The 27,859-nt window shown below is 40.8% G+C and overlaps 1 protein-coding gene across 5 annotated transcripts in view; it reads right to left on the bottom strand.

Annotated features, from left to right (window-relative positions):
* Positions 1–27,859, bottom strand: part of klhdc8a (kelch domain containing 8A) — a 48,702-nt gene that overhangs the window by 8,964 nt on the left and 11,879 nt on the right. The window contains exons 3-8 of one of the 5 annotated variants that reach the window (XM_051415511.1): positions 24,381–24,483; positions 20,419–20,786; positions 19,546–19,756; positions 19,231–19,299; positions 12,749–12,913; positions 12,380–12,598 (exon numbers count right to left, since the gene is read on the bottom strand). In XM_051415511.1, the coding sequence (XP_051271471.1) occupies positions 12,380–12,598; positions 12,749–12,913; positions 19,231–19,299; positions 19,546–19,756; positions 20,419–20,583 (829 nt within the window). In that variant the 5' untranslated portion in view covers positions 20,584–20,786; positions 24,381–24,483. Of the gene's footprint in view, positions 1–12,379; positions 12,599–12,748; positions 12,914–19,230; positions 19,300–19,545; positions 19,757–20,418; positions 20,787–22,316; positions 22,835–22,879; positions 23,719–24,380; positions 24,484–27,859 lie in introns of those variants that run through there. The other 4 variants (XM_051415513.1, XM_051415512.1, XM_051415510.1 and 1 more) reach the window with 4 other exon arrangements.

Here is a 27,859-nt window from a genome sequence, read left to right as displayed (position 1 = left end):
CAGATCGTCGCCGCTGGGATTTCCACAAACGCAATTCGACGAAATTCATCTGGTGAGCACTGAAATATTGACATTTAAATTTCTTTTCTTTAAATTTTGGGTTTAAAATTGGCTAAATATTTCCGTTTCTCACATATCCACAATCGATCTGCTTTTTGTTGCTTGTAGCCTTAAACGAAGTAGCCAGGTCTTTGTTGCTTGTTCCTTAAACGAAGCAATCAGGTTTTTAAATCACTTGTAACCATAAACGAAGTGATTTGCTTTTTTTCACTTGTAGCACAGACAAAGTGATCAGGTCTTTGTTGCCTTAAACAGGTCTTTGTTGCTTGTTCCTTAAACGAAGTAACCAGGTCTTTGTTACTTGTTCCTTAAACGAAGTGACCAGGTCTTTATCACTTGTTCCTTAAACGAAGTGACCCTTTACAGAGACGTCTGTATTGTAATAGTTGTGCACGACCTCCATTTGGAATGGGGAGTAAAAGCTCTGGCGGTTGGACCTCCGGAGGGGGCGATTGTGGATGTTATGAGAACGAAATATGGGGATAAAAGTTTAAAATATTTAAATGTCTGGACAGCTGAGTTTGGATTCCCAATAGGGGGATCCCTCAGTTTTGTTTTTTTATTTTTTATTTTATTTTAAAAACATATCGATATTAGAAGAAAAACTGAAGGGAAAAGAACAAAAAATGAGAAGGAAAAATAAGGTTTCTGTAAGAAAATTAGAAAATATGGAAGGTCAAAAAGAATGTTTTCAGATGTGGAAAGGGGAAGCAGAGACACGAGATAGGAAAAGAATGCTGAAACAACTCCCTTTTCCATGTGAAAAAGTTGAAACCAATGAAAAGCAAATTTCACACACAAAGAACACCAGACTTGCAGACTTCTTCTTTGTTTCCACAGTTGGCGGTTTTGAAGCTGGATCCAGACCTTGACGGCAACCCACCTATTCATCCTTCAGCTCCACCACCATACAACACAGTGACACCCAGCAAAAGAAGGGAAGCAGACTCCGCCATGCCACAACAAAAAACAAGTTCAGGAGCAGCTCACTGTGCCCCTGATGTGTCCGTTCCACCACAGAACCCTACAACCAACCCCCCTTCTCCAATAGCACATAGACTGTGTCATCCAAATCAAGATGCAACCTTCAACATGCCCATGGTTGAAATATCTGGACCAGAAGGTGCAACGTTGATTTTCCGCCCATGGACTTCTGCTGACATCACAGCAGCCTCACAACATCTGCCCAACCCAACAACATCAGAGGTATTCAACACCCACATACCTGATGGATTAAACAATATTCCAGATGTGTGGAAAATTCATCTTTGTAACTGTTTGTTACGCGGACTAAAACCAGACATTGCCTCAGCTGTTAAAAGTTCCTGCATTGGATGTAATGATGCACGCCTGTCCAAACTTTGCAAACATGCCATAAATGCCCATGACCAAATATTCTCAAAAAAAAAAAAAAAAAAAAAAAAAGAGACAACACAAAAAGAGCTTCACATGGCAGCAATAACCATGTATAACACAATCCGAGAACATGGACAACCAGATCATACACATAGAGGAAAAGATAACCAACACAGGCACTGGAAAGATAAAATTCCAAAGAATGTTTGTTTCCTTTGTGGTCAACATGGACATTGGAAACGCGAGTGTCCCAAAAATACCTCATCGACCCCGGTGGACAAGTCGGACTGAAAATGGGACAGGGTTGTCGGAGAGGGATGGACTCCTGCTGACAAGCCAAACCAACTTGTGAGATCGACAGAAGGTACTGCACCACACTCACACACACATACTGAGCAGATTAATACACAATCTATAGAGAATTCAGACAACAGATATACAATTGCTCTAACATATGTTCAGTACACATCTGATCATTTCAAGAGGTTTCCACAACATACATTGACCATTGCAGAACAAAATGTTGCATTCTTGGTTGACTCAGGAGCCACACATTCTGTGATAAAAGCTTTAGAACTCACTACAAAACCAAAAATGAGTGGAGATTATGTGTACTCTGTTGGTTCATCAGGTCAAACAATTAGAGAGAACATTACTGTCCCACTCAAATGTGCGGATGGGCCAGATATAAGCTTCAAACATGCATTCTTGCTCTCAAAAGTCTGTCCCATTAACCTGATGGGCAGGGACTTGATGTGCAAATTAGGCCTTTGTCTGATCTCAACCCCAGAAGGTGTCAAAGTTCACAGACTATCCGATCTGGAGCCACATTTTTCACACTCTTTTGTTCACCACATCCCAGAACTACAATATGCATATCTATGGAAATTGCAACCATCAACTGCCTCTGAGCTTGTTACTTTAGCTAGAAAAACAGTTTTAACAGCTACAATAGATTTCATGACACCAGAGGATCTGCATTGTACCTCTCATGTGTCACCAGGACCTGATGAGCCATATGAGGAAGGTTGGTTGAGAGAGAGATTCGATAAACTCACACTGTCACACATTTATTGGACACAACATAAATGCGCTATATCAGTCTCTCTTACACCAGCTCAATGTGATGTGTACACCATAGACCATTCAGTCCCACACATCACACTTGCAAAACACACATCAGATAATTGGGAAGATTTGGGACCTTTTATAAAATCATGTCAGTGCGCAGCCGATTGGCAAGAAACATCTGATCGATCTATTTTTTTTCACCAACACTGCAGTGTTACTCTAAGAGTTTACCATGTTTTGTGCACACTCAAAGAACAATCCAGCTGGTACCTAAAAGCACTTTTAAATCTTTTTCCTTTTTGTCCGAAGAACAAGCAGCAGCTATTACAGCCCTACAGGAGGTCCCTAAGACACTGTGGGCTGTTAGTAAGTATGATGTTGGCCTCATCAAAGACTGTGAACCTGTTGTCATTACTCCAAAATCAGACTTTAGACCTTGCAAGACTCAATATCCACTTAAACAAGAAGCCATCGATGGTATAACACCAGTCTTTGAGTCTCTGAAAGCAGCAGGAGTAATTATTCCCTGTGATGATTCTCCAGTGCGCACACCTTTGTTTCCTGTCAAAAAAATCAGAGATAAGGATCAACCAACGGAATGGCGTTTTGTTCAGGATCTGCAAGCAGTAAACGCAGCAGTCCAACCCAGAGCACCAAATGCTCCAAATCCTTATACCATCTTGTCTCAGGTTCCATCTAATGCAAAATTCTTTTCAGTGGTGGATCTTTCTAATGCTTTCTTCAGCGTTCCAGTTCATCCAAAAAGTCAATTCTGGTTTGCTTTCAACTTCAATGGGCGAGGCTACACATTCACTCGCCTATGCCAAGGTTACTGTGAAAGTCCCACTATTTACAATGAAGCTCTCAGACAAAGCCTTGAATCCCTTGTTCTCTCCCCAGGCTCTGCTTTGTTACAGTACGTTGATGACCTCATGATCTGCAGTCCAACCAAAGAGCAATGTGAAGCCGACACAGTAAAACTCTTGAAACATCTGGCTAATAGTGGTCACAAAGCCAGCTTGTCCAAACTTCAATTTGTCCAGGAAAAAGTTGTTTTCTTAGGTCACATCATCACTTCTGAAGGAAAGACTCTTTCTCCAAAAAGAGTGGATGCAATTCAGAATCTTCCACAACCCATCACAAAAAAACAGATGATGTCATTTCTTGGTATGTGCTCTTATTGTAGACAATTCATTTCAAACTATGCCATTCTTGAAGCTCCACTCTCCTCCCTCATTCATGGCAAAGGTCTACAATCACGAGATAAGATCACATGGACTCTTGAAGCAGAACAGTCTTTCACTGAACTAAAACTTGCCTTACAGACTACCCCAACTTTGGGTCTACCTGATCCTACCAAACCTTTCACCCAAACGGTAGATGAGAAAAATGGATACATGATTTCTGTGTTGTTGCAGGATCACGGAAATAAACTACGCCCTGTAGCTTATTTTTCCTCAAGACTAGATCCCGTGGCTGCAGGCCTCCCAAGATGTCTCAGGGCTGTGGCCGCTGCTGAAAAGGCAATCATGGCCTCCAGAGACATTGTTAGCTATTCTGATGTAACTCTCCTGGTTCCACATGCTGTGTCCATGATTTTACTTGAACAAAAAACTTCTCATCTCTCCACAGCGCGATGGCTAAGATACAACACTGTGCTTTTAGAAATGCCTAACATCACTGTAAAAAGATGCAATGTTTTAAACCCTGCCACTCTCTTTCCCACACCTGACGATGGACAAGAACATAACTGTGTTGCTGTCCTCCAACAGGTCTGCTCCCCAAGACCGGATCTACAAGAAACTCCATTAACTAACCCTGATTTGGTTGTTTTTGTAGATGGATCCGCTTCCCGCGACCCACAAACTGGTCGCAACAGAGTTGGATTTGCTGTTGTAACTAATCATGAAACTCTTGCCTCAGGTTCACTCCCCTCTCACTATTCTGCACAAGCAGCAGAACTTACAGCATTGACAGAGGCATGCAAGCTGGCAAGCAACAAGACTGTAACTATCTACACCGACTCTAGATATGCTTTTGGTGTTGTACATGATTTTGGTACTCTGTGGAAACACAGACAATTCTTAAAATCTGACGGAAAACCCATTCTTCATCATGACAAGGTTGCAGCTCTTCTAGATGCCATTTTGCTCCCAACCTCAATTGCTGTTTGTAAATGCCTTGCCCATACTAACAACTCAGATTCTGTCTCTCTAGGGAACGCAAGAGCTGATACTGCTGCAAAAAGAGCTGCACTCCAACCCACCATCCTTGATCCTTTGTTTGTCTCAACTCCGGTCTCTATTCCAAGTTCTCTTACAGCGATGCAGTCCTTTGCCACACCACAAGAAAAGACGCTGTGGAGACGCTGCGGTGCCACACAGGAAGAAGCAGTGTGGCGGGGACCCGATAACAAACCCTGCCTGCCCAAACATTTCTTTCCTCACTTTGCAAAATTGACACATGGATTGGACCATGTGTCAAAAGGGGGGATGTTGGATGCCTTAACTCAACACTGGTTCACCAAAGGTTTTTCAGTTCATGCGCAGAAGTTTTGTCAATCGTGTATGGTTTGTGCAACACATAACGCAGGTAAAACCAAAACAATCACACACGCCGCACACCCACCACCAGATAGACCATTCGAACATTTGATGATGGATTTCATAGAACTTTCGCCAGCAGAAGGGAAGAAGTACTGCTTGGTGATGGTTGACATGTGGTCAAAATGGGTTGAAGCATTCCCAGCAAGACACCAAAGTAGCCAAGTGGTAGCAAAAGCTCTGTTAACAGAAATTATTCCCAGATGGGGAATACCAACTAAACTGAGCAGTGATAATGGCGCACACTTTTTCAATTCTGCAATAACCCAAATCAGTGATTTTCTTGCCATTGACCTCAGACGACATTGTGCATATCACCCTGCCAGTGGAGGTGCGGTCGAACGAGAAAATGGCACTCTGAAATCAAAACTAGCAAAGTGCTGTGAGGAAACAGGGCTGCCATGGACAAAGGCCCTGCTGATTGTTCTAATGCACATAAGAATGAGAAAAAGATCCAGAGTTAACATGAGCCCCTTTGAAATTCTTTTTGGCAGACCTCCATCTCTAGGAGTGGAGCCTGTAACCAGGCCACTCCCCTCCACTGGCCTATGTGACGATGACATGTTACAATACTGCAAAAACTTATCTTCCACTCTCTCTCAAATCTCTCAGCAGGTGAAATCAGCCCTTCCACTACCAGCTTCCACATTACTTCATGACTTCCAGCCTGGCAACTGGGTGGTGATAAAGGACTTCAGAAGGAAGCACTGGCACTCCAAACGTTGGCGAGGTCCATTCCAGGTGCTCCTGACAACACATACTGCTGTGAAGATAGCTGAGAGAGCAACGTGGGTACACGCCAACCACTGCAGGAAAGTCCCTGAACCAACAGAGGAATTCAGCTGTCAACCTGAACGGCGCGAGGACGGTCGACGTGGAGACGGACAACACGAGGACGAACGAGCGCACGGAGAGGACGACACGAGGAATAACTCCATAAATTCAACAACCACCAACTAGACGTCAGGATTAACAACGCAAACCTTCCCAATAGATTACATCATGCACCACCTGATCCTGATCCTATTATGTTGGATGATGCTGACAGAGGCCTACACCTACAAACCTGCCAAGACCATCACTCTGAAAGAAGGACAAAATGCAACCTTCACCTATTTAACAATGACAATCAAAATCCAGCCTCATTTCACATTTCTGATCCCCATCATTACCCCAGCTCAGATTATGACTCTGATGATGACATTTTGTAAATAATGTTAATAATGTTTTTGCTTTTGTTCTTTTCTTTCTTTTGTTCCTTCCTCTTCTAAACAACTGCCATGATGATACATTTTAAAAATCCATGTGAATTGATGTGTCGGATAATTAAGTTGGGACTATATACTTTGTTTTTATTTTATTCTTATACTTTTGTTTTGTTTTTTTTACTGTTAGTGATTAATGAATAATCAAAAGGGGGAATTGTAATGGTAGATTCAGTTTCTTTGTTTCAGCCACTGCAGATGCCCAACCTCCCCCTTCCTAACACAAGATGCCAGGTCCTTTTGTGTTTTGTAGATTGTGATGTCTGGACTTGGCTTTGCACCTGAATGCAAGATCCTGTAGGACACCTCATATGTAAAACACACCAGCAGGGGGTCGGCCCTGATGTCTGCAGTGGGCAGAGGGGTGGGAAAGCACTTCCTGGAAGGCCAGACCCCTACAGCAGACAAAGGGGTGTGAAAGAGGTGGTCCTCAGGTATAAATGTTTAGATATCCCCATGTTCGGGGTCCTTCTTCATCTTTGACCGCTCGTGTGTTGATTGACCTTTTCTTTGCAAAGAAAATAAACTTGTCGGCCGGCAGAAGTTCTCTATTTCATTCTTCACCAGCAGCAGAGAAATTTCCACAACAGAGCCATGCTGGTCCAGCTTGGACTTAAGGCTGCTCCTGGCTAATGTCCGGTTTGGATGAATTGGAATCAGGCTGGCCAATCAATGGGAAACCAGAGACTGTTGTGCCCACATCTTTACAGAGAGCTGCTCCATCAACTCCCCGGATCAAGCATTTGATGGGGGGGCCGTGTTGCGAGCCGACAGAGCTCAGGATGAGATTAGGACTCTGTTTACATCGATGATGCTAGGTGCTTCTTTTTATGTGGAGATGAAACCATGTTATCATCACTATCTTGTTGCCGCTGTTTACATTCCCCCAGATGTAAATTCAAAAGATGCACTGCAGAATCATTGCCTGGGTGTATATGTGTATGCATATGTATAAACAAAACTGTATATGTTGGTTTACTTTATTTGAATGATCTTTTACTTATTTTTTACGTTCCTTTCATCGTAGTTTCTCCTTCAAGCTTGGAAGGGGAGGGTGTAGTGAGGGCGTTGCAATCTGCAAGTACACCGCTTGATGCCACTAAATCCTACACACTGCACCTTTAAAAAGATCAAACTGAACCCCTTGACAAGAACACATCCTGTGGTTGCACTGCATTTTGTTCAGTTGAGGCTACTGTTCATGAGTGTTTTGATACAAAATGGTGAATTTAAAAACTATCCTACACTTTGGTCAGAAACCACCATTATATTCTTTCTTATATTTTACTTTGTACTGGATATTGTGATATCATCTATTTTTTTTATTTATCAACAAATGGAAAATAAAATACAACATCAGTAAAGTGATTGCAGAATGCACGTTACAACAATGCTTTTTTAAACAGTGTTTATGGTGTTAGAGGCTGGATTTTCCTCTTTAAATTACAGTTGCATCAACACATCACACTACAGCCTTATGGTCCAATCCTCTGAGACTGAGTTTCGACTGCAGACTTTATTCCTGTTTGCTTTGGAGGGATAACGCGAGTCTTCATGCCAAGATTTTCTTTGGAGGATGCAAGGAAAACACCAGCATGCATTATTCTACTCTGGAGGGAGACGGCAGAGGAGGATAAAGAGATAGAGAGACAGAGAAAATTCAGAGAGGGAGAATATAGACAGAGAGTGACAATAGAATGAGAGTGATGAGGCGATTCTCTGAAGACTGGGCTTTGTAGTCTGTGTGGGAGTAATTTCGTCCACAGCTCCCCTCTGTAATTGTCCATCGTGATTAAAACTAGAAAAGCATGGTGATTGGTTCTCGGTCTTTTGATGGATTCTATCTGTCTGTCAGACACTGCTGACCACACAGATGATCCTTTTGGACACAATCTCGCCATTATGTTGTGACATTTTATAATAATTACATATTGCCCACATTGACGGCTAAAACAAGACCGCATTTGCTCTAATTGTCATTTCACCTTCTTTGTAGTTTTTACAATCTCAAGCAGAACATAAATCAAATATAGACAACACATTTACATTTGTTACTAGTTAGCCCCAGGGGGGCTGTGTCATTAATGTTTTTGTTATTGTTGTTCTACATGCTTCACAGAGGCTTCTTTGTTGGATGGAGCAAAACCTGGAGAATGCATAGTTCTAAGTTATATCGGTAAAGGGTTTGGTTCACCCAAATAACAAAAATATTTTTGACCAAATAGTTCTAGGCACTGAGGAGTAGGAGTGGGAATCGAGAACTGATTCCAGTTGAGAACTTGTTGTCCGATCCATCGGATCGTATGCCACCATCAATTAATTTTATCAATGCCAGCAAGCAGGAAATGGTCCAAAGCGTGGCCTCATTTCACAAAGAAACTAATAAAACCATAGTGTTGACTCTGAAAACCTGATCAACAAAATTGATCAGGAATCGACAAAGAAGCAAAGAAAGTAAAATCTCATAAATGCCCGTCCCTTCTAAGGAGCCACAAATCAGAAATTAAGATGAATTTTTGTACACTTCTGTTTGAATTCTCATAGCATCTGAAAAACCACGAAGAAGAGGCTAATTAGTCGAACAACAGATTAAAAAACAAATGCCCTGAGATACAATTTTCACACATGGATACTATTTCTGCCTTAGTAGACAAGGGGGTAATTTCTACATTCCAGTGAGAGGATACAGGAGTTGATAAAAATACACACACATCTGAGTTGCCTTCAGTTATTACCATGTGCCCAGCAATTAACATTTATGAGAAGTGAGTAATTTGTGCATGTTTTTGCCCCAATTTTTTTCTCTCGGGCTATGTAGAGGGTGCCCTATCTTATTGGCGGAAGCTGTTCGGGATGTATGCAGCCTGAGAGGAAGACTGCAGGTATTACTGTGCATTTAAAGTTAATATACTCCGAAAAAGACGCTAGAGTTATCAGGTCTCCATTAAAGAGCTAAAAGTGAATATAGGATAACTTAGTACATTAATAATCTACTGACTTATCTAGCATTGCTAATTATTTTGTTATAATACCATTATTAGGCATTTTCATCAATATATTCTTAGGAAACGTCCTACTTAGTACTAAGTTAGAATGTAACCAAACTGAATCAAATAGCAAATTAAGTTTTGCTCTCTTTTTAACTCTCTTGTTCTCTCAAACGAGGCTGCAATCTCTAGCTCTCTCTCTGGTTATCTTACTTTTAGACCTGTCAGGAATTGGAACCATTTTTTCATGTCAACAAACATTATAAGGAATGTCTGTCCTTCATCCTAAAATTGATAGTAGTGGCACCCAGTGCTTGCTTACTGCTCTCTGTTCTCAACCTGGGATCCGGGGACTCCCAGAGGTCCTGGGGTTCTAAGGAAAATGGTCAACATTTTATTTCACTATTATTTCACTGACAAGAAGTTAGCCCAATGCAAGTATGTATAAGAATGATTATTCTCTTTCACACACTTGGAATAACTAAATTATATCAGACAGGGAACCCTGAGACTACATCCTATCAAATACACAGCCTGATGTGTATCAGTTTGGGGGTCTTTAAAATTAAAAAGGTAGAAAACGACTGCAGTGGAGGAACTGAATTCAGATCCTGATTCTTTCAATCGTGATGCATGCAAGGGTTCTGTGTTCTTAAAATAGTTTCAGGGCTTCTGGAAAAGTTGCTGTGGTGGAAACCGGCAGGTTCCAACCTTATAGATAGTTCTGGTTTTATTTGTCCCACTTTTGAGATATCCGTCTGAGATTTCTGCCTCTGCCACAATATGATGGAGGTGAATGGAATTTTGTTTGTGTTGCTCACCGCACTGAAACCTTCATTGTATTGTAAATTTCAGTGGCCTCAATTTCTGGGCAAATTAATCCAAAACTATCTGCATGGCTGGATACCACAAGAGGAAGCTGTGAACATATTTTTTAGTAACTGACTCTTTAGGGTTTTCATTTTCTTCGCTCTTTGTGTTTTCGGTTGTACTTGTTGCAGCTTGCCTACAATGCCGAAGCAACACCTAACAGGCGTGTGTCTTAATACTGGCGATATGGAATGGAGCAGTAATAGAATATCACTGTGTGACAGCAGATTGCATGACCGTGTGTGTGTGGAGCGATATTGCTGCAGATGGATAATAAAGCAATCTGTTTCTGGATCTTGTAATTTAAAGCGCTCCTCATTCCCAGCCCTCCCTCTGCAGCTCATCTCCCATCTCATCTCCACCAAAATTAGATTGGAGGAACGGGGTACGGCTGCCTTCCCAGTATGTGTGTGCATGAGTGTGTGGATATACATCAGTGTATGCACGTGAACGTTTGGGTTTGTGTGTGTTGGAAGGCGTTTTCTTTCCTTTTTTCTTCCTCCATCTCTCACACACAAGGCAAACTTTCTCTCCATTATCATACATTAGCATTATCACTCCCATGCTCTGCTTTATTTGGCTTTCATTCCACCAATCCCGACGTGTGACCGTATATCCAGCTGTCTGAAATGACTTATCGATTTTTGCTCTCCCATTTCTCCTTCCGGTCCCTCCTCAATTTGTTCACCTGCTACTCTGGGGTGTCTTTGCTGGATGGAGGGATAAGTCATTTCAGTGTGTTGTGGGACACGGTGTGTGCACAGAATTAAGAGAGGAATGAGCCTGTTTGAGTGGAGGACCATTTCTATTCATGGTGAGGTGGATGTTAATGGATGCTTTGTATGACAGTTAAGTCAAAATGAAGATGGATACTGTCAGAGGAAAAGAAGATAGAAGACATTTGCAAAAAATAAAATGTAACCCATGAGATGAAAATCTCAGCTAACCAACTCTAACACAATTACTTTTATTTTTGAATTGCAGACATGACAGACAGGTATTTTATATTTGATTATTTTTTATTAAAAAATGTTAAAGGAATAGTTTAGGGAAATATGCATATTATTATTTATGAGTATGAGATGAGAAGATTGATATATATCTTGTGCCTGAGCGTTAAGTATGGAGCTGAAGTCAGGAGGTATTTTAGCCTAGCTTAGCATAAAAACTGGAAGCAGCTTGCCTTGCCAACTATCTGTAAATCTGACTGCAAACACTCCAACAATTTAGGTACACATTCTTCTTCCTTATCAAAACCTGGCTCCTACAGTACCCACAATGCAACTGGACCAACAACACTTTGATCAGAGATTTGGGTGTTTAATGCTGCTAATGGAGCCTTAAGCCTCTAGCCTATATCATAGATGAGGAGGTCAGCAGTGTCTTCAGCCCCAACCGCCACTGACTTGAGTGACATCACTTGAGGACATTTAAACAGACTATAATGTGTAAAATCAAGTTGCCCTGTAACGTACTGTTCTGATTATATGTGGAAACCGGCACTGTGCCAATTAATTAGTTGTTCATCAATACAAATTGTAATTTTTAATTTTTTTTGCTTGTGTAGAACTTTAACAAGCAAGAAACATGCAAATAAGATGACTTAAAAAGTGCTGCAAGGCATATTTTTGAACTTTGACCAGCTCTCTCCCTGTCTCTACTCTATATGCTAAACTAAGCTAAGCTAACCAAGACTATGTTTTGTACTAATAAACCTGATAGTAAAGTTAAAAATGTAGAACCATTCCTGTAAAACCATCAAGACAACACAAGCTATACCTTTCCAATAAGCCAACAAAACCAATCATCTATAGTTTTTGGATACAGAGCTGCATAAAAAGCAGCTTTAAATGTTGTCCTCATTCCAACTTTTCACTGAAGTCACATCCTGCTTATAAAAATAATTCAAAGTCAAGATGGCACTTTCTGTATGTGCAGTTCCAACTGGATCGCTTTATAAACATTTCTGTGCAATTAATCCTGACATATTTGGCATCCGTGGAGATTTCAGAGGGTTTGAACGACCCTTTGACACATTCTGTGCTGTGTGCGCATGTGTATGTGTTCTAATTCAAGAATTAAGGCTCAACAGGGGAGGAGTGGCAGGGTCGAAACTTTGTCTGTGCTTTAACTCCATGTGCTAGATGAAGAAAATGTGTTTCCGTACCTTGGTTGGTGTCAAAAATGTTGACATTCTTGGTGAACTTGGAGCTCTGGTGTCCTCCTCCCTGCCGCAGTCCTCCGAGCAGACACAACCGCCCACTTGTGTCCCATATCACGCCCCCATACGAACGTTTACAAGGCATCATGGGCAGTGTAGTCCAAGAACGTGTCTCTGCGTCGTACACCTCGAAGGCCTTCACTGGTCGCTTACACTGACGACCACCTGAAAGATTGCATAAAAAGAATACTAACATATATCCTGTAACTCTGTAGATGGTTATATGTGGTATTAAAATTGCGAGGAATAATTTTTGTTGTTTAACACACAAAGTGAAACTGTTGTATAAACACACCCACACTGGTGTGCTTGTACCTGCCACGTAGAGCTTGTTGGTCAACAGATGTGTGTTGGCATCGTAGCGTGGGGTCGGCATGGGAGGAAGTAGCGCCCACACGTCCTTTCGAAGGTCATACTGCTGCAGGATGCTACGAGGCAGCAGGTCAGCACCCATTCCCCCCACAGCAAGAGCCCGGCCATCTACACACACACACACACACAGAGTTTCCATCTGAGAATATGAGTTCAGTCTCAGTTCACAGTTTTTGTAATGATACATTTCAAGGACTTTTCAAACACTTTCAAGGACAAATTATTTCAAAATTAATGGCCAATAATTCACATAGATCAGATATACCTGTCTAACCCAGCAGTACAATACAAAGACTTGAATGATGTACTGTAATTAGATGGTAGATGAAATTAAAGGCCAGGCACCACCCGGGAACAGGATGAAACTTTAGATAGATAGAGACCAAAATACAAGACTTTCTTGCAAATTACTTTGTACTTTCTTATCATTAAATTATGCAAAGTAGGCTATGACCCATTAAATATGCACTTATTTGCATTATAGTAATAGTCAGATAATTTTGTCAAAATATAGTTTTAAAAGTTCTTTATGTTGGAAAACGTGTCATACGTGCAGAAAAACACAATTTTAACCTCATTAAAAGATCCCAAAAAATCGCTATCTCTTTTCACAGAATCAAGTAGGGATGTAATGATGCACTCAACTCACACTTCGATACAATTCACAATATTGGGTCCACAACAGGATTTTCTCACGATTTTTTAACAAAATGAGATTAAAGACAAATTATGAATGAAAAATATATGCATATTTCCTTTTCTTTGTAAAAATGAAACTGATTACTTTGCGCCCAGATGCAGCTACTGCCGTTAGTGACTTAGGACGTCAAACAAGCAAAGTCTGAAATAGATAGCGCCCTCTGCTGTTTTTTTCATTTCACCGTTTTTAATCTTCATATATCTGTACCGCAATTTAACTGTTTTGCAATATATCTTTACATTCCTGGAATGGAGTTATTGAGGTTATCGTGCTTTAAAAAATCATTTTCAGTGTATGTACAATTACAAATCTGTAGATTCTGGAGAATTTGGACAAGCCAACCAGGAAGTGTCTTAAACCTGCAGATGCACCTGCATGGGCTGCAATAAAACCGAAACCATGCGGTCTAATCACTTGAATTATGAGCTCATTAAACAGTTTCCTACATCTTTAGTGTGCTGTTTATCTGCTATGGATGCGTAGAAACTGCGCAGCCAATGAGACTGAGCTCCGACAAACTGTCATGGCGACGACTGCAACGCCAAACTCAGGGCTTCAAAATGGTACTCCACAAACAAGTGGGTGACGTCATGATAGGTTCACACTTGGTTCAGCTATCGCTACCGAATGTTAGTGTCTGACCTTACTGTACCATTTTTTTGTCATCAATAGTTGGTACAAAACAAATCAACATATTTGGATCTGATGTTTACTCATAGGAAAATGTGCCTTCCAACCATACTTGTTACTTCATGGTTATGCCAACTATTTAACTTATACATTAAAAAAAACCATTGAGAGAGACAGGAAGTGAGTTTATCAAGCTTGGTACTGCGCTCCAGATGTATAAAAATGGCATATTGGTGACTGCAAGCACTTTCATGGATCTCTTTCCTGCTCTGCAAATCCAAGCACTTTCAAATACTTTCCAGACCCAAAGGACGCTGTATGAAATCTGTATATGACAACCTTCTCAAAAATGTTGCTAAAATTAGTCAAACAATAACAACCTGCTCAACAATAATCAGCTTGTGAAAGACCAATCCCAGCAGACAGAAACACCTCACTGGCACTTTATTTTATGAAGTGCTAAAAATGTGCAAAGCCAGAGAGTCGGATGAGAAGTTCGTGACGAGGCAGGAGACTGTGACAGACACGAGAAGGACAGGGAGTACAGCAGCAGAATAAAAATGCAAGAGTCCGCGTCTGGCACTTTGGCATGACACATCGAGCATAAGAATGGAAGTGGGTGAGAGTGTTGGCACAAGGGAGGATACAGCCTTAACCGTCAGAACGAAGAGAAAAGGAGCTGCAGGGAAACAATCTGCATTTTTATTAAGTTTTTGTTTATTCATTTTTCAGGTGTTTGTGTATAAAGCAATTTGCTTCAAATTCTAACCTCCATACATTTACGTTACATAAATAACAAAGTTTCCCAAATACTTTATATTCATTTCGGGGAATAAAAAAGCTCATTACCTGAAGTTCATTATCTAATACCTGGAAAATAAAGATTCTAAAAATGTCAATAAAAATGGCATCATTTAGTCATTTCGGTGACTGATTATCCATTTAAAAATACCATATTTGTTTTAATTTGGCCCTATCGATCATTTTGTCAGGCTATTTGTCTCTTTTCCAGCTGCTGGGGATGAGTTTGGGGATGAAACTGCAAGCAAAGGGCTGCGGATTGAAGATTGGTCAGGGAGATGGAGAGGGCAGCACCATGAAGCCTATACGCGGCCAATAAGTCTGTGTGTATACAGCATCTATCTGCGTTCCAGCAGACGCTGACAGATGCACGGCTGGACTGAACACACAAACTCATGCGAGGCTGGAGAGGTGTGAGGCTGAAAAGACTATTATTTATGTAGACTGCTGGACTCAAAATGTGAGAATAAATCTGAGAGTCGGAGCCCAACAATTGCTCCATTGACATCAAAAGGGAACACTTCTTAAAATTCAAGTGTATTGAACTGTTGTTTGAAGTGTTGTTCATACAGTTCAACATCTTGGGGAAAATACCTCAAACGTTTGCTTTGTTGTTGTCAAAGTTTTTTAATTGAATCTTGGCAGCAGCATGGTTCCAAATGTGCAGTTTGATTGATATGATCTGGTGCACGACTTGCATTCAGAATGCAACAACACATTCATTATTTACACTACGACAATAAGTGCACACTCTTTATATAATACTTTATATTATACTCCACACTACGGCATGTAGTCACGGTAACAGAAGCTGGGTGGAGCAATATTCATGTGGAAGTGTTATTAATATTCCACCTAGTCTGTTCAGCTTTGACTACTACAGTAACTGTGACGGACAACTGGCTGACAAATCTCTTTTCTGGAGAGACTCTGGACAAGACACAGACTGACAATCCTTACAGTATAATATAGACAGTTTTCACAGCAGCCATTTTGACTTGAAAACGTTATATGAAGTAGTTTGACAGGTGTTGACACCAATGATAATAATTCAGTTCCATTTAGTGCAACCAACATGCACAATAGCAGAACCCTGACTCTGTTTGACCTGAATGGAATGGAATTACTATCATTGGTAACACCTGTGTTTATCCTACTATTTCATGTCAAAATAGCTGCTTTGGAAAAGGTCTATCATATCAGATGAGAAAAATACCATAAACTTAGTGCTGAGTAGCTTCAACAGAATGTAAGCTATATGCTATCATACAGTCAAACTAAGCTAAAGTTGGATAAAATCACCATATGCAGTAAAGACCTTTTTCACAGCAGGCATTTGGACATGAAATAGTAGGGTAGGGTAAACACTGTTGTTACCAATGATACTAATTAAGGCTCTGTTCCATTTAGTGAAGCAAAGCAAACATTAATTGAACAGAACCATAATTAGTATTATTGGCAACGCCATGAAAATGGCTGCTGTGAAAATGTCTCTTGATAACAGAGAAATACTGTACCAAAGGTTCCTTTAGGAATATTTTCAAAGTGTGCTAGGACCCTGTAGAGAAATTATACTCAGATACAGAGCTTATAATGATAACTAAGTCAGCTTATGTTCTGGATTTTAGGGTAGACAATTTGTGGTCGGTTGGTCCATATGGTCATGTCCGACCAAAATCTGTGGTCAGACAATTGCTGAGTGTTCATTTTTAAGGAGAAAAGCATTTCTTAATCTGTTATTGTCAGGAGCAGGAGGAACATATGCAGACTTGAGGTATGTTGATGTATGCTATTGTTAGAAATAACATTGATTATGAAAATAAATACTCAAATATATTTTACTCAACAAATGTGGTTATGTTTTAATAATTATATGGTTTAATAGACAATAAGTCATATAAGTCAGGAAGTCAAAACTCCCCCGTCCTCACAACTGGCAGCCTGGAGACCGCAGGGCTTAACTTACTGAACATTTACTCAGCTCCAAACTAACTGACACAATGTCAGATAACCAGCAAAACATCTCTGCATCTGCCCCCAGTCTCCGAGGACAGAAGAGCTGAGTGGATAAAGTTGATTTTTGATGTGCATGTGCATTTTACTACAGACTGCTACAGAGTAACGAGGGCTAATAAAGGTTCGAGCTCAACGGTGGATCGATAACATTACTGGCTGTGACCCAACTTCAAACTTGGAAGCTGTAAGTTTTCCCATGTTTTATGTTGTTTTAGTGTTAATGTTGTTGTTTAGCCTGCTGAACTGTGTTAGCATGTTGCTAAGTGTCTACTCAGGCTGGGGGACTTTGGACTAATGTTGTAACACTGAGGGACAGTAAAGAGAAACTGTATGAACGTTAAGTCTCATTTGAAGCCAACTTAATAGCAACAGTAGTAGGTTGGATGCCGGTAACTGTTTTTTCTGGAGCTGCGCTGCTTTAGCTATGTTGTTGTATGGACCTCCTCCCACACCTGACACAAACTCTTTATCTTTTTTATCTTTCTTGTCTTTATTTACATATATTTTAGAAGTACTTTGTTCTTGTGTGATTTGTATATTTTATGCACCAAGACAAATTCCTCGTATGTGTAAAAACCTACCTGGCAATAAACCAAATTCTGATTCTGATTCTGAAGCCTGTTTCACTGCATGGTCCTGTATGTGTGTGCTGCTGCTGTATGTAAATTGATAGATATGTCCTGAAGGTAATGATCTATCTGTGAAAAAGAAATGGTCAAAGTGCAGGAATCATTTTGCTTGGCAATGTTGTGAAACTCTGATTAGAGAGCACTGTGGTAGATTTAGGTACCGTGCAGATTTCTTTTCCCCCACCGATTTCCCCCGTCGATTGGTTGAAGAGTAGATAGAATTTCAGTTGACCAAGGTTTTTATTGGTTGACTACAGCCTTACTGGATCAGCCCTACTGATGTTTATGATGTCTATACTGGTTAATAGCGTTTCCCTCCAACAGACTGCTTCTATTTTTCATGCAGTCCTGCTGGCTGAAAAATATAATACATCTGTTGCTGCATTCATGAAACATATTTGGCATAATCAATAACAAATTTCATGTTCCAGAAAAAGCACGTGTCATGGCTTCATATTTCTATGCATGTCATATTGGGACTGATTAAATCAGTAGCGTAATGAAATGAGATACTACGACTGGGTAGTGGACACATTTGAAAGATGAGTGTCACGACCTCTTACACAATATTGGTGGACTCAAATGCACAACTCTGGGACAGACGAAGATGTAGAAAAAAATTTGATTTAGTTTATCAAACAAAAGGCACTCTCAAGGAGGGTAACAAAGTGCAAAACAAAAAGACTCTCAAGGAGGATATCAAAAGTGCATAACAAATCGACAAAAACTTCAAATAAAACATGAAATAACCTGAACACTGGGCTGGAACACTTGACGATACTCTTTACCAACTGAACAAGACGAACTGACAAAGACAAAGGGAGAAAAGGACTATTTATACCAGGTGTAAGTGAAAACAATCAGTGGGTGGGGCAAAGAATTACAAAGGCGGGAAAATCACACAAAGGGAGGAAGTCAGGGTCTGAATTGTGAGGGAAAAGGTGAGTACAAAATAAAACAGGAAGGACTAAACATGAAACACTTAACATGAACATGACTAAAATTAACACACTTGACGAGACACAACACTGAGCAAGTGTTTCTCTTCTGGTTTCTGTCTGGAGCTGTACTTTTTCTTTAGAAAGTTTACAGTTCTTATGTTTAAGAGAAGAACTTATATAGAACTGAATAACCGATATGAGATTTAACCCACACAGCTAATTATTTTTAATCAGCCACACACTTTGTTCTCATTATTGCCAGCTTTGCACACACCACTGTACCGCCCCGATGTGAAACTGGAGGCCTATATGTATGAGCATTAGTGTGCAATTGGGACCAGTGTTGGGCAAGTTATTAAGAAATAGTAATAAACTACAGTTACTAGTTACTTCTATCAAAAGTAATTGAATTACTTTACTAATTACTGCATGTAAAAGCAATTAGTTAAAGTAGTTTTGTGTTACTTTTAAATATCTGCTTCAGTTCTTTTATTAATGCACACAGCTGTCAGATATTTTATTTTAGTGTTTTAAGTTTTAATACTCCTGACCACTAGAGGGCAGCAACAACTAGCGTTTCTACCTGTAAGGTACACAAATTGTCTTAATTAGTAGACAAGAAGATTTAGTAGAAGAAGACCCACTCAGATGTAAACACAAACTGAGCTTTGCTATCGTAGTTAATGGAAGAATGGAAAGCAAGCTCACATTGCCTGAAACATCTTGGGCCACTGTATGGACCGACGTGCTGCGTTTCTACCGTATTCTGCAGTTGTACTTTCAGGTGAGACAAAAGTAACAGGTTAGCCCATTTAAATATCAGTAATTTTAACTGCGTTATTTAAATTGCATACGTAATTAGTTACATTGCTAGTTACCGCCAAAAGTAATGGTTATTACAATTACAGTAACGTCTTACTTTATAACGCATTACACTGATTAGGACACACGTTATAAACCCTGGGTTCTGCCAGCTTTTTGCAGTACTAACATGACTTACTTACTACGATATAGTCTACATACCTTTCACAGTGATGGATACACCCATCAAGGCCTCCCGCAGAGCGCTCCTCTTTCTCCATCTCCCTTCGTCTGTGTTGTACATCTCCACCATTTTCAGGGGGCTCTGGTCCTCTCCCACTCCTCCCACCACCAGGATTTGCTTTCCCAGCACTGCCACAGCTGCACCAGCACGAGGGGTGGGCATGGGGGGCAGGCTTATCCACCGGTCCCCCTGTAAACAGGGACAAGCTGTTACAGACAAACCAAGTTACATCTTTGTTAAAAGAAACAAAGTGTTCAGGTTGTATTCCCTTTCTCACACGTGACACACTTAATAAGTTGATGGCTCACACAGGACAGAACGGATACTTCATTGAGGCTAAATACATAATACATAAAACAAAAACAGCACACAGAACTGTTCAAACATCATTATGCCAGGCAACATTTCAGCTGCAGTTGTAACACAGCCAGGTCAAAGTTTTAGTTTCCCCTTTCTTACTTGGTGCACCTGCTGGGATTTGCTAGTTTATTTCCAATTGAAATCAATTGATTTGTGACAGTATCTTCAGGGGGATTTTAAATAAATAAGGATACATTACACAGTGGAAACTGCAGCTACTGTACAGATAGTACTTTTCTGTTGGTTTGTTGTTGACATTATAAGCTTAACATTTCAGATTTATTTCCCCCTTCGGTGTATTCGGAGCATTTGGGAAATGCCACACGTCATGTGTACATGTTTGAGCGTATGTATGAATGTGTGTCAGATGTTTTGTTGTTGATGTTATTTCTGACATCAGAAATAGTACTTGTTAATGTCTATTTTCACTCGGGACGAAAAATGAACCATTGAATCATCAATACAGTGTCCACATTGCATTTGTTTGGTACCTCGGGGGAGTAGAGCTCCAGGGCCGGGCAGGGCCTCCCTGCAGCGTCACAGCCCCCCAGCATGTACATCTGCCCCCCCACCTCAGTCAGAGTGTGATAGACGCGGCCGCTGGGCAGTCGTGCCAGGCTCTGCCAGTGAAACTCGTGGGCTGAAGGTACCGCCATGGCTCACCGAGGCAGGGAGGGATGGGGGATGATTTGGGGGTGGATTGATCAGGAGCTGGGAGACTGGAGTCGGGGCCCTAGGGTGAGGGGGAGGTTTTTTATTGGAGAGGTGAGGAGGAGGTGAGCGGTGGGAGAGACGGATCAGCTAAAGGCCAGGCTGAGCTCTCCTCTCCTGGGGACGCTCCGCCGCCTCACGCAGGGCCCTGGAGTAGATATGAAATGAAAATGGATTGAGCAGTGCACACCGAGCAGAGCAGAGCATCAAACAGTGAATACATTTATAAGAACTTCAATGAGGAGCGGTGTGTGCATTTTCAGTGAGTTACAAGAATGGACATACAGTAATCTAAAAGACACACATTTCACAGGGAGATATTCCACTGTTTGCTGCACAACACATAACAGTAGTGCTGCAACAATTAGCCAATTAATGAATCAAAAGAAAATTACCAACTATTTTGGTCACTAATTTATCAATTATAAGTAATTTCTTAGGTAAACCTCCCAAATATTATGTGGTTTCAGCTTCTCCAGTGAATAGCTTTCCTCCTATGTGTTTTATATTACAGTTAACTGATTATCCTTGGGTTTTGGACAGTTTATTTGAAGAAGTCACCATCAAATATTCAACAAAATATTGGCAGATTATTTGATAATGAAAATAGTAATTGGTTGCAGCCCTATGTGACAGCTTCAGTTACTAGTGGCTTTGTTGATTAAGATTGCACATATAAAACATGATGATTGTTCTAATAATTATACATATAATAAAATCACCATGAACCTCGATTAAAACCTCCAAATCATTCATTCAACTCAATTCATAACTACATGACTGTTCCTTTTTTAAAAAGTGTATAAATTTGGTGTTGCACCCCGTAGCCACGTCCCCTAAATTATTCTCTCTGCTGCATTTTTAAAATTTGCTGGGAGGGAGGGAGCTAACAGAAATTAGAGGTTTAGTCACACTTTAACATTGCTAATTCTACTAATTGTAGACTGACAAGAAAGATGGACAGAAAAAGCAAGGTAGAAGACATATGAAAGTCCCATGGCATGGTACACCTCCTAGACCACTAGGCCACAGAGCACTTTAAAATGGATCTGAACACTTCTTCCCCAACCCAACATAGGCAGGAATACAAATGCGAGTTTACTGTAAACACAGTTAAAGCTGCAGTAGGTAACCTTTATAAAAAAAAACTTTTTCTCATATTTGCTGAAATTTTCACTATATCCTGACAGTAGAACACGAGACAGATAATCTGTGAAAACATCAGGTTCCTCTGGCTCCTCCTAGTACTCCTAATGACATTAGCAAGAATCCACCGGGCCTGAACAAAAACACAAAATATGAGAATAATATAAAGATGCTTTGCATTGCTGGCTTGAAGATAGTTGATTGTTTCATTCCCAAGTGTCTGTATTTGATGTCCTGGGAATGAGACTCAACAATCAATAATATTTTCTTCTTGTATTGAAGAACAAACACCCAACTCCATGGAAGAATTCACCTGTTATGTCGCTGAAAGCCTTTTCTTTGGTCCCATTTTTCTTTAAGCAAACACGTGTCTCATTAAAATGAATCATCCAACCTTGCTACAAGGTTTCATCTTAAAGAATAATGCTAATTGCTTAGTGAAAATACTGGATTGTCCTTTCTTACAGTGTAGAGGTCCAATGAGATAAAGTGCCATGCTTTTAATGAAAGAAGGGTAGTATGGTTTACCCACCTTTCCCTTTAACACTACATCACTTTGCCTGTGTGTAACTGAGAATCAAAACATCCTCCTCCTCCACGCTCTGCTCAGATGAGTAGCAGCTGTAGTCTAGCGGAACTGAACTGAGACGCGACGTCTCTCATGTTTAAGTTTCCTTCTTTGTCGTTGTGATGTCGGGCGCCGCTGTTGTTTATCCCTGTGTCATCCCTCAGGAGCTTTCTGTTTCCTAACCCACTTCTCCTGCCTACGTACTGTTTCCAGCGAGGAACGGGGGAGGAAGTCTTTCATCGACGTGGGAGGAACATCCAAAATAAAACCACGATGCACTGCCAACCTAATTCTGACCACATCATAGACTACATCACCTTAAACGCACCCTGTATTGCAACCTTATGTGTCACACAGGGAGGAATAACACTAGTCCTGGCTCCAGGTGTGTTTTGAGGAGGTCACAGGGAGGAGATTTAACACAATGTAACTGCTGTTAAATTACCCAGCTGTGATTTAACACTGTATCTCAGCAGTTTATCCTTTAAAGCCTCACATCTCTTTTAAACATGTGCCCCCCCCCTTACCTCCATTCTTCCCCTTTTTCTCCCCCTCTGTCCGCCTTTTACTGCTGCGCTTTATCTACCTGCCATACCTTTGATCATCTCACAGACCGAGGAATAAAGGACAAAGGGGGAAGATAAAGAGAGGACTGTCCTTCAAAATAAACTCTCCCGTTTTAATGTGCGAGGGTAGGTTGCCATAGCAACAGTTAGGCTTTTCCCAAGAGGGCGCAGCTTTTGTTTTTTCATTTCTTTTGCACATGATTGCTTATCGCTTGGTTTGCTGTTAATAATGGCTTATGAAAAAGGATGAAAAACAAATAAAAGCGGTTGCCTTCCTATAGGCTGACCCTGGCAGGCGTGCGCTTGCTAACGAGGCAGGGTAGTTCTCTCCCGGCCCGGCTCACAGAGTGCATTAATTGCAATCTGTAACCGATTTGGTTCGCCACGTCGTTTTTTTTAATTAACTGCTTGAACAGCTTGAGATCAACAGTAAGCCCACCAGCATCATCTGAAGTCATTTACAATCAGCGTGCCTCCAACTTGAAACTTTTAATTAGGTAGCATAGTTACTCTCACTCAGCTCGCTCCACGCATAGGGACTGTCTCTAAATGTAAAGCCATATAGTATGATACATTAAATTAAGCATGATGAAGTGCATGTTAATTTCATATCATGTCTTATCGTTGATTAGTGTCCTACCAACCTCCCCTCCAAGATTTAATGGCAATACACATCACTTATGATAAACAGGCTGTAGTAGAGGAGGAACATCTGAACTCAGCCTGTTGGTTGTTCTGCTCATGGACTTCAGACACATCAATATGCAAATAGCGAGATTGCAAAAGCTAACCTGAAGCCAAGTCACAAATCCAGCCAGTAATAACGTTTGATACAACAAATTGGAATATTTGAGATGACTAAACTGGATCCAACTGCACCGCCATGTGAGTTAATCCCTTATTAATCAGACCTGGAAGGAGGAAATCCAGCATTACTCTTCCTGAGGAAAAACTCGCATTAGGGAATCAGATTGAATTAACTCTCACATTTATAGTCTCATATTATAAATTTTTCATGGTGTTGTTTTCAGATATATCATGAACAACATTTTCCAAATAAATGCTCTTCAGCTAAAATTTTAGTGAATTAGTTCAATTGAAAGAATTAGAAGGTGAAACCGCTTTTGGGTTTTCCACTCCAAATGCTACAAGCTTGCCTGACTGGAAGGATTTCAGTCACTGCAATCAGAGTCAATCAGACGTTGAGTCTAGTTTTGTGATGCATGAGCTGAAATTAGAAGAGAAATGCAATTTTACACATTACAGTGGTTTTACAAATGTAGGGGTGTACTACTGCATACGTTAAAAAAGTTATATCAAGTCTTTAGTGGCTCCAGAGGAAGCCTTGTGAAGTCTGAATTGCCTCAAGTGATGTCAGTTGAGTCAGCATCGTTTGGGGCTGAACACTACAAGTTTAAAAATAAAAAAAATCTGGGGGCGTGGAGTTTTGAAATTAGCTTACCTGAACTCTGTAGCCCACTCCTCATCTATGCTTGAAGCTAGCAGCTCCAAGCTACATCAGCCGCTACTAACACACCCCAATCTGCCGTGGCACAAATCTATGTCTTTTGGAGAAAAAAAAGAACAAAAATCTTTTTTTGGTTTATATTGTTATACAAGTGTGATGCTACATTGGTTGGGGAGTGTTATAATAAACACATACATGAACATTAAATCCAAGTGAAATCTAGGGCTGTCCCCTAATAAGTGCCTAAACCATTGATGAGATGACTCTTAGTCTACGCCCTTTTCATCAAGTCTAGAAAAACAAAAACAATGTTAAACTCCATGCTCGGGAGCTGGGCCTTGTCACCGAGACAAAAGTATCGGGGAACTGCTGCAACAGGGACTTATTCTCTTGAAACAATCTCTCTTACCAGTGCACTGCTGCATGTGCTAACTGTACTAGCTGCTGCCACTAGCTAGTAAGCTGTCTTATTAGTTGATTGTACCCGGACTGCAAGCTTGAAGTACCAGACGAGGTTTGTTTACACCACTAGCATAGAAGCTTTGGAGTGCTGGGAGGAGGGGGGTTTCAGGCCTGGGGAATGAGCACCAGAGCCAGAGTCAGGCGAGCGAGCAACAGAGCCGCCTTAACTAAATGTTCAGCCTTCTTGTCTGGTTGTTCTGACACATTCAGAATCATCATCGCATCAACATTCATGTTAGTATCAGTTAGCATTTAACACTTTTGAAATATATATACATTTAAATAATTAAATTAATATTATAAACATTTGATGTCAACTAATGCCTTGAGCTAACTACAACTATTCGTCTGGAAAATCTTTGGTTGGGGACAGGCTTAGTTAAATCAATAATGGGGAGGTTGGGGTCGTGGAGGTAACCACTCACCGAAAGCAACTTAAGTGTTAATACTGGATTACCATTTTGCCATTAGTTTGTTCACACTTCAGCAGATCCAGTATTGAATCTTTCAAGAATTCCCCCTGCTCATTATTAGTCAGCTGACACGTTTTTTTTCCTCCACTTGGTTGCTCTATTGAGTTCTGTCAATATGACGTAAATGTGGTGTAGTAGTAGAGGCGGAGGTTCCCTAGAAAGAACAAACACGACAACCATCAGATTTAAACCACATTAATGTTAAATATTGACACATTGTATTAATACATATTCAAATAGGATTTGGATGTGTCACTCAGTCCCTTCTGAAACCTCCATTACATCACTTGCAACACATGAAGGAGAACCTTGATAGTCAGAGTGCAGACAGTTTGCTATGATTGCAGCTCAAAATAGGAGTGAAAGAGAGTATCAGTCTTCACTCACGTTGCATGGAGAACTCCTGCACCATGGCAACATATTGCTGTGACATATACTGAGGACACATTTCCATCTAGATGGCAGCCTGTTGTTTTCCTTCTATGTTGGAAAATCACACCACTGGTTAGCATACATACACGCATCTAGGTCGTTACCACAGCAACCAATGCAGATAGTTGCCTGAAAAACCAAATCTGACGTAATCACACACACATACAACATGCTGGAAAGGCAGTCCTATACATTGGAACCAGAAAACAAGCTGTTCCTACAGTCTGAACACAGTCTGGGGCCTAGCATTTCTTCAAACTGTGAGAAAGCACAGTAACCAGTGAGCACTCACAGCACACATTACACAGCACACAGCGCGGAGGTGTGATCAATTCATTTTTGCGATAAAAAAAAAAAAACTGGCGATATTGGCAAAGGTTTCGAGACTACAAATATAAAGCAGAAAGCCTGCGTTAGATACTGGGGGTGTGGAGTTTGAAAGACATGGGTGTTAACAGAAGAAACTATTGAGTTGAATTATGGGAAATGTGGGATCCATCTTTTTGGAGACAAAAAGTCAGGATATCATGTCCCTTGTGAGTCCCCCCAACTTTATGAACATGGAATATTGAAATGCTGGCACACAATTTACACGTGGATTACTTAAATACAAAATGCTTGATTGGGAAAGAGGAATAACTAAACACACAGCACAGAAAAAGCAATAGGAAAGGGATTTTGGAAAGGTCTGTGAGTGCGCTACCGCCAACAAAACCCCCCCAAAACTGCTGTTTGCACTCTTATTTGCGATAAGAGGTGGTCTGAGTATGTGGAAACCTGACCTGATGCCAAAACAAGAGCCAAAAAAAACGGCACTGCTCCTGTGTCTGATCTGCATGTTGGTTTCAGCTTGTTTTTACAGGGTAATCTGCAAGTGAAAATCCTGCCAATGGGTAAAAAAACAGAACTGTATTGATGGACATCACAATACACTGAGGTTTGAAATGAAAGATGAAAAGGACCATATTGGCTACTGCTTTGAACACCACACTATAGCGTGAAATACAGCAGCAATCTTTAACCTGCTGTATGTGTTTGAATTTCTTAAACACAGCCCCCTTCCCTGAGCCTCCTTTAATCTTCCTTTCGAGTGTGTCTTACAGGTCGGGCTGTGATTTGGGAAAAGGCGCCTCCTACACCAGGTTGTTTTTAGTGCTATAACCTATTTTTCATTATTTAGAGGTCAGATAAAATGCCTGGTGTGCTTTATTCCGGTCTCCTCTCTGTGCTCTCTCTCACTGTGGGTGCAGGCAGTTCAGCAAGGGATCGTTTATTGACTTGTATTTAATTAGTCTGCAGTATTCAAATAGCGCATCTGTGCTGCAGTCTGTAGCTGACCTCGGTACACCGAAAAAGTTGCCAAAATGTGTTAGTGCGTGCACGCGTGTGAATGTGTGTGCGCTTATCTGGATGTGTGTGTGTGTGGAAGTGTATAAAAAATTCCCAAAGAAGGTGCCTCAGCTTTATCAGACAGACAGCTTTTCACACTGACCTGGTTTTAACAATGCGGAATTCGTTCCCCAGTGCTCCAATAGCAGTTCCACCTCCCTGAGTCCGATACTATCAGTCCTGTTTTGGCTCAAACAAGCCTTATCTGGTAAAGTTCAGCACAGGCCAGCTACTTCATGGTGACAACCTGCTATTGATACAGATCCATTTAACTTTAGGAGCGAGAAAAAGTATTCGCAGAGTAAAGATAGACACAGGAAAGTGAAGACACAGCAGTTCCTGTTTATTACTAAAGGCCTCAGAATAAATCATCTGGGACATTTATTTTCATATAAATAAATGTGTTTTGTTACTTTCCTCTGTTCACTGATGCAACTGAGGTTCAGACCGTTGACGTCCTGCAGTGAGCTCACCCAAGCGCTAAAGAGCGATAGAGATACTGTGGTAAAATAAGGGAGATAAGGGAGATGCATGTGATGCTGCCTAGTTGATCATATCCATGAACATAGAATCATGTACACACACACAACTGCAGGTCAGCTTCAGTGACATTTACATCTAGCGACCTGGTGAACAATCCCCATTCAGGATACTGCAGAGGAATTGAAAAAAAACCCCAAACAAAACCATACAGTAAATATAAGCAGCATCTACTGA

Source organism: Dicentrarchus labrax, unplaced genomic scaffold, assembly GCF_905237075.1.
Source record: "Dicentrarchus labrax unplaced genomic scaffold, dlabrax2021, whole genome shotgun sequence".
Taxonomy (NCBI): Eukaryota; Metazoa; Chordata; class Actinopteri; family Moronidae; genus Dicentrarchus; species Dicentrarchus labrax.
Note: the sequence above shows the minus strand (reverse complement) of the source record. Positions and strands in the feature narration are given on the sequence as shown.